Source organism: Rhincodon typus, unplaced genomic scaffold, assembly GCF_021869965.1.
Source record: "Rhincodon typus isolate 14 unplaced genomic scaffold, sRhiTyp1.1 hic_rhity00003915, whole genome shotgun sequence".
Classification (NCBI taxonomy): Eukaryota; Metazoa; Chordata; class Chondrichthyes; order Orectolobiformes; family Rhincodontidae; genus Rhincodon; species Rhincodon typus.
The window spans coordinates 596-7,862 of NW_025969553.1; the positions used below are offsets into that span (position 1 = coordinate 596).

The 7,267-nt window shown below is 46.1% G+C and overlaps 1 protein-coding gene across 1 annotated transcript in view; it reads left to right on the forward strand.

Annotated features, from left to right (window-relative positions):
• LOC109922792 (solute carrier family 13 member 5-like) overlaps positions 1-7,261 on the forward strand; it is a gene marked incomplete at its 5' end in the record, with an annotated part of 7,792 nt that extends 531 nt beyond the window's left edge. The window contains 3 exons of the mRNA XM_048593785.1: positions 999-1,160; positions 4,335-4,472; positions 6,651-7,261. Of these exons, the coding sequence (XP_048449742.1) occupies positions 999-1,160; positions 4,335-4,472; positions 6,651-6,779 (429 nt within the window). The remainder of the gene's footprint in view (positions 1-998; positions 1,161-4,334; positions 4,473-6,650) is intronic.
• Between the last annotated feature and the right edge of the window lie 6 nt (positions 7,262-7,267).

Genomic DNA, 7,267 nt, shown 5'->3' on the forward strand with positions numbered 1-7,267 from the left:
CTGGAGTATTGTGTCCAGTTCTGGTCACCTCATTACAGGAAAGATGAGGAAGCGTTGGAAAAGGTGCAGAGGAGATTTACCAGGGTGTTGCCTGGAATGGAGGGAAGGTCTTACGAGGAAAGGTTGAGAGAGCTAGGGCTTTTCTCTTTAGAACGACGAAGGTGACTTGATAGAGGTGTACAAAATGATCAGAGGTATAGATAGAGTAGACAGCCAGAGACTTTTTCCTCGGGTGGAGGTAGCTATTACGAGGGGGCATAGTTTTAAAGTGAGTGGAGGTAGATATAGGGGAGATGTCAGAGGTAGGTTCTTTACTCAGAGAGTGGTAGGGGCGTGGAATGCATTGCCGAGAGGGTAGTGGAGTCGGCCTCATTAGGGACATTTAAGTGACTATTAGATAGACATATGGATGATAGTATAAGGTAGGGGTGGAGGTTAGATAGACCTTAGAATTAGGGTTAAAGTTCAGCACAACATCGTGGGCTGAAGGGCCGGTACTGTGCTGTACTGTTCTATGTTCTATATTTTTCCCAGTGAAAAGAACCACTCCGCATTATCTTTCCGTTTCCACTGACTCGTTTATATCCCTGTCGTGTTCTCCTATATTCTCCTGGCATCTTCCCTTACTTGACCCCTCCACTCCCATCCCTGAACTCTAACCCTTCTTCCCCACCCCACCACCCCAACTATTGGTTAGTTTTCAGGACCCTGCCACTGCCTCGTTACGACTGAGCAGATTCCTGATTCCAGGACAGTTTTGGTGAAGGTGATCTAAAAGAGAGAGGTCCCAATTCTCTCAGCTGCCCACAAACTAAAACTCACCTCTACCACCCCCCAGCTTCCACCTTTACTGTCCTCTTCCTAAAACAATCTGTGCGTGGCTCAGGTAATTCTATCAATATTATTAACTTTTGAGGTTCTGCTTTTAATTTTCAGACATCAGCAGAAATTCTGTCAGAGCTAAAATCTTCAATGTTTTTTCTCCCTCCCCTCCCCAGGTTTCTGGTCTTTCCAGATGGCTGGGGAATCAGTTACTCCCCCTGAAGACCATTCCCCAATGGGCCATCGTGATTATCTTGTGTACGGTAGTTGCTACCTTCACAGAATGCACAAGCAACGTAGCTACAGCCACGCTCTTCCTCCCTATCCTGGCTTCAATGGTATGTGCTTTCTGCTTGTCATGTTGCTCCTTTACTCGGGGTGAAACACAGGTGGTGGGGGCTGGAGGGAGAGGTTTTCCTCAGGGTTACAAAGCTGTGGGTTCCAGTCCCACTTGGGGGGGTGTTGGGGAAAGAGTGCTGGATTGCCCAGTAAGCAGACCTTTGGACAAGGCCGGGCCAGCTTGGTCAAATAAGGGGCCGAACTCTATAAACAGGAATCAGTCGGGTTACTGTTCAGGAAGGTGGAGGACTAATGCGAACATCATCCCCTGAAAGTTCCCCTCCGAGCCCCTCACCATCCTGAATTGGACATATATCGCTTTTCCCTCACTGTTGCTGGGTCAAGTTCCCAGAATTCCCTCCCTAACAGCATTGTGGGATCGCCATCGCCATCGTCATCGCCATCGCCATCACCATCAGGGGCAGGCAATAAAATGCTGGGCCCAGCCAATGATGTCCACATCCCGTGAATTAATTTTAAAACTGAGCTAAATCACCCATTTAATGTAAACCAACCTGAGGGAGCTGAGGGAAGTTGGAAACGTGGCTTATGTCAGGGAGTTGATGGGATTGAGATTATTCCACTGTCCCAGGAATGGGGTGTACGAGGAAAGCAGGGATTTGTGAGAGCTCCAGAAACAGAAACAATACTCGATGTATTCAGCAACTTCCCTTATTCCTTACTGGCTGTGCCTCTCCCACTCTCAGCATCTCTCAATGAGGGGCTGTCGGAAGGATTTGCAGGTTGATACCCAATCTGTTTGGCCTCATTATGAGCACACCTTCTTTAATTATCGTGCCCTGGAGTGGGATTTGATCCTGGAACTTCTTAGCTGAGGGTTAGGGACTCTGTCCAAAGCACCGCCAGACTGACTTCCATAACATAAGACATGCTGGTATATACCATCAGTCAATATCCATCCCAGTGGAAATTGGGAACTAATTAAACAAACAAGCCACATTTCTGCTCGATAACCGAGGATTAACCCTTTACTAGCAACCAGGAGCTACTCACTTTTCAAGTAGTTATACTCGGCAGATTTGTTTTTTAAATCAATCTGTTCAGAGATGGTATGACTCACCTCTGGAGCAGGTGGGACTTGACCCCAGGTCTATCTTGTTCAGAGGTATGTTGGTAGGGACGATATCACTGCACCACAAGAACCCAAATCAATAGGTAGGATTTTAGGTTACAGAAGGGACTTAATAAGCAAAATTGTTAAGGGAAGACCAATTATACTCAACAATCACCAATTCTTATTGGTTCACATTGCAAAGAAATCCAAGCACCTTCCAAACCGACCACCACTTCCATCTAGATGGACAAGGGCAGCAGATACATGGGAATGCTGCCCTCTTCAACTTTCTCTCCAAACCTCATGCCCTCCTGACTTGGAAATATATTGCTGTTCATTCACTGTCGCTGGGTCAAAATCCTGGTATTCCCTCCCTAAGGGCATTGTGGGTCAATCCACAGCACATGGACTGCAGTGGTTCAAGAAGGCAGCTCCCCCCCCCACCTTCTCAAGGGGGCAACTAGGGACGGGGAATAAATATCAGTAATGTTCCCGTTGTATCAGGGTTTAGGGTCTGAAAGGGTTAATGCTGTGGAAGGCCTTAAGCTCCAACTATGATAATGTCATACAGACTGGATGGGAGAACAGCTTAGGGTCCCAAATGAGAGAGACCTACAATCTGCAACTTCCTCGTAGTCTCTGTAACTATGTCTATCAAAATAATGTAACTCACACCTAGTCACTATCATGTAATGAACTACATCTTGTTTAAGTGAAGACCGTCTTCTCATTGGATGACCAAGTAGATTTCTTTTGTCACATTCAACCAAGCGATCCCTCTAGATCCCAACAGGAAAGAGGATGGTGAGCAATATACAGAGAGCTTCTGCAACATGTTGAGTACTGGAACTACCCTCAGATCCCTACAATTACTGATTGTAAAGAAGGAATCCTCAACTTAAAATAGAGGGATAGAGTGGCAGAGCAGGCCTGAGGGGCTGAATGGCCTTTGGATGAAGCTGAGGTCTGCCTGGAGATGTCACTGGCTTCCCTTCAATGAGGGAAAATGCTGCTGGTCATAACCTGACCACAATCAACCCCTTCAACCTCCAGCTGCTCAAATCGAATGGATTGGAACATCTATTGTTATTGGTGGAAAGCTGGACCTAAAAGACCTGCTGCTGTGACCATCAGTTTTTATTTTCTTTATTCATTCATGGCATGAGGGTGTTGCTGGCCAGGCAGCATTTATTGCCCAGAGGGCAGTTAAGAGTCAACCACATTGCTGTGGGTCTGGAGTCACATGTAGGCCAGACCAGGTAAGGATGGCAGTTTCCTTCCCTAAAGGACATTAGTGAACCAGATGGGTTTTTCCCCAACAATTAGAAATGAATTAATGGTCATCGAAGCTTGTTAATTCCAGATATTTTTATTGAACTCAGATTCCACCATCTGCTGTGGCAGGATTCGAACCCAGGTCCCCAGGACATTATCTGGGTCACTGGAGTAACAGTCCAGTGATAATGCCACTAGGCCAGTAGGATAGTCACTGACCTCTGTGCTTCTCGTTGCTGCTGAAATTATCAATAAGGTGCTGCAGGAATACAAGATTAAAAGAGCTGCATTTCTATAGCAGTTCACAGCCAATGAGGTTCCGCTGAAACGTGATTGCTGTTACAAAGTTGGAACCACAGCAGCCAATTAGCTCACAGTGAGCTCTCCCAGACAGTAATGTGATAAATGACCAGATCCTGTGTTTGTTGGTGAATTATTGGCTGGGACACTGGGATTAACTGCCTTGCTCACCTTCAAACAGCCATGTGAAAGAACAAGCAGTGGGCCAGTTTCATGCCTCATCCATCATGGCAAGGCTGTGTGTATTCCGAATAGACACACATGGAATCTCAGGCCCAAACTTTGTTCGTCATGTGTACCGGGTTGAATATTTTGATCTCGCCTTCCAGTGATTTATTAAAGATCACACAACGCAACCACTAACACCCAGCATAGAATGATTATACCAATTTAATTTTGGTTAAATCATCGTTCATTAAACAACATTCCTACAGCCCATAATCCCAGACAACAAACACAGAATGGAGATGTCAGCCACTTCTCCTTGCTAACTTGTCTCTCTCTCTCATTCTTTCCAATCCAGGCTACTACGATCCGTATGAATCCTCTATACGTGATGGTTCCGACCACTTTAAGCATTTCTTTTGCCTTCATGTTGCCTGTTGCTACTCCCCCCAATGCCATCGTGTTCTCCTATGGCCACCTCAAGGTGTTGGATATGGTGAGTATTTTGATTGGAGGGTGGAGGGTGATGGGGAACAGTCAGGAAAGTGAAACGAATTCCCAATCTGATCAGCCATGGGGACTTGATGGGCCGAATGGCCTGCTGCCACACCATAGGGATTCTGTGATCATACTGAATGGTGGAGCAGGCTTAGGGGCCAAATGGCCTACTCTGGTTGCAGTTGGTTATGTTCTCAGACAGAGGTAGAGATGAAAATTGGAGATGCCTTGCCATGGCCTATATAAAATGGTAAATACAGAAAGTATTGATGAGCAACTGTGTCTCAGGCTGCTGGGAGCACACATTGGTATTTCCGGAAGTCACGAGCACTGCCCTTTTCGCTAAATATTTGTGATCTGGACTTTGGTGCACATTATTGAGTCCAACTCCACATTGAAACTACATGCCACCCTGATTTGGAAATATCTCCTCTTTCCTTCACTGTTACTGGGTCAATATCCTGGAACGGCCTTCGTAACAGCACAGTGGGTTATACCTTCCCCACATGCAGCTCAGCACCAGCTCCTCACTGGTAGTTAGGAATGGGCAGCAAATCCTGCTCTTGCCAACGATGCCTACCTCGTGTGGAAATACAAAAATTGCCAGGCACAGTTTCAAAACCTGTGGATGATACGGAACAAGGAAATAATGAGGAGGAGAAGCACATTCTTTGAAAGGACACAGACAAACTATCGGATTGGGCAGTTTCATGGCTGATACAGTTTGCACATTCTCCCCGAGTCTGCGTGGGTTTCCTCCGGGTGCGCCGATTTCCTCCCACAGTCCAAAGATGTGCAGGCTAGGGTGGATTGGCCATGGGAAATTTCCCATAATGTTAAGGGATGTATAGATTAGGTGGGTTAGATGTGGGGAAATGCAGGGGTGGGATGCTCTTTGGAGGGGCAGTGTGGACTTGTTGGGCCGAATGGCCTTTTGCCACAATGTGGGGATTCTATGATTAACACAGAGAAGTGTGAAGTGTTATATTTTGAAGGGAGAATGAGAAGAGGTAATCTAAACCAGAGGGTACAGTTCTAGAGTAGTTGCAGGCACAGAGACACCTGGAGGTGTGTGTGTATCTTCCAAAGTGACAGGACACATTGACAGGCTGTTAAAAAGCAGAAAGATCATCAGCTTAATCAAAACAGGCAAACAGTACAAAAGCAATGAAGCACTAAATCAAAAGCTTTGTTTAGAAAGCTCTGGTTAGTGTCCATGTATTGTGCCCAGTCTGGCACCAGGATCTAGGAGAGATGTCAAGGCTTTGGAAAGGGCACTGAGCTTTATTGAAATGTTTCAGGGGGTCGAGGGTTCTCAGTTACATGGAGAGACGTGGGAAGTTGGAGCTGTTCTCCTGACAGCAAAGAAGCTGAAAAGAGGTTTGTTCAAATAATACTGAGAGCTTAAACAGGAAGGGACTGTTTGTGGAGCGGGAGGCTCAGTAATGGGATTTAAGAGGCTGGACAAAGGGACGAAAAGTAAGGTGAGGAACTGATTTCTGTCACAGTGCGTTGTGATCTAGAACAGGCTGCTCAAAGCAAATTTAATAGGAACTTTCAAAAATGGAATAAGTCATAGGAATAATCCCAGAATAGTTCACTATATCAGGAGACATTGAGCCCACTGACTCCGTACCCAGCAATCCATGGGCATTCCATTCAGCCCCAGTGCCCACTTTTCCCATGTACCTGCAATGTTTGCACCTTCAAACTCTTCTCCCCATTTGGATCTTTAGCCAATCATCTTCAATCTGTGTCTTCCTGTTACTGAATATTCAGCAATTGGAAATAGTTTTGATTTATAGACCAGTGAACATTCAAGGGAATAATATTGCAGAGAAGAGATGGGAACAATCTACAGGAACTGGCACAACTATAATGGCCAAATGAAATCTGTCTGTGCTACATCATTCCAACAGATCGAAGGGGCAGAATGGCCTCCACCTGTTCCTGTGTAGTAGACACTCAGGGATGAATGGCCTGTGATATATGCATGATGGGCTGAATGGCCTCTTCCAGTGTCTCTGCAACGTGATCTTATTTTGGGCTCCAGCAAATTGAACCAATCTGAGTTAGTTCACTGCCTCCCCACATGAGGAACGTAGTTTTCAGGCGGCCTGCTTTTTGAGGGTATATTTAATCCAGTTTGATGCAGTCGATATTTCCCATTCCACAGGTCAAGGCTGGATTCATGCTAAACATCATCGGAGTGGCCAGTGTTACTGTGGCCATCAACACCTGGGGACGAGCCATGTTTGATCTCGATACCTACCCTGACTGGGCTAATGTCACCCACAGCGAGTGAGACTGGGAGCATGTATATTCCATCATGTGGGAATGGGGAGGGGGATTGAAGCGGGAATGGGAAGGGCTGAGGATTGGAAGCTGTGAATTACACGCACTGAATTCGAGAGGAATGTGACTGGACTAAGTGTGATTTCTTTACTGAATGGAAATATAAGTCTGTTGATTGAAAGACTGAATTATCTCCAATAGCTGGAGCCTGTAGTTGGGTTCTTCATTTTCAAATTCCTCTATAGCCTTGCTCCTCCCTCCCTCTGTAACCTTGTCTAACCCCATAAACCCTCCAAGATCTCTACACCCTACACTTATTGGCCTCTCGTTCATCACTGATTTTACTGACTCCATTCTCTGTGGCCATGCCATCGACTGCCTGGGCTCTAAGCTTAGAAATAATCCTCCCTCAGCCTCTCTGCCTTTCTGTCTCATTCCACTACACCCACCCCACCCCCAGCCCACTGCAAACGTGTCTCTACGACCAATCTAACACTC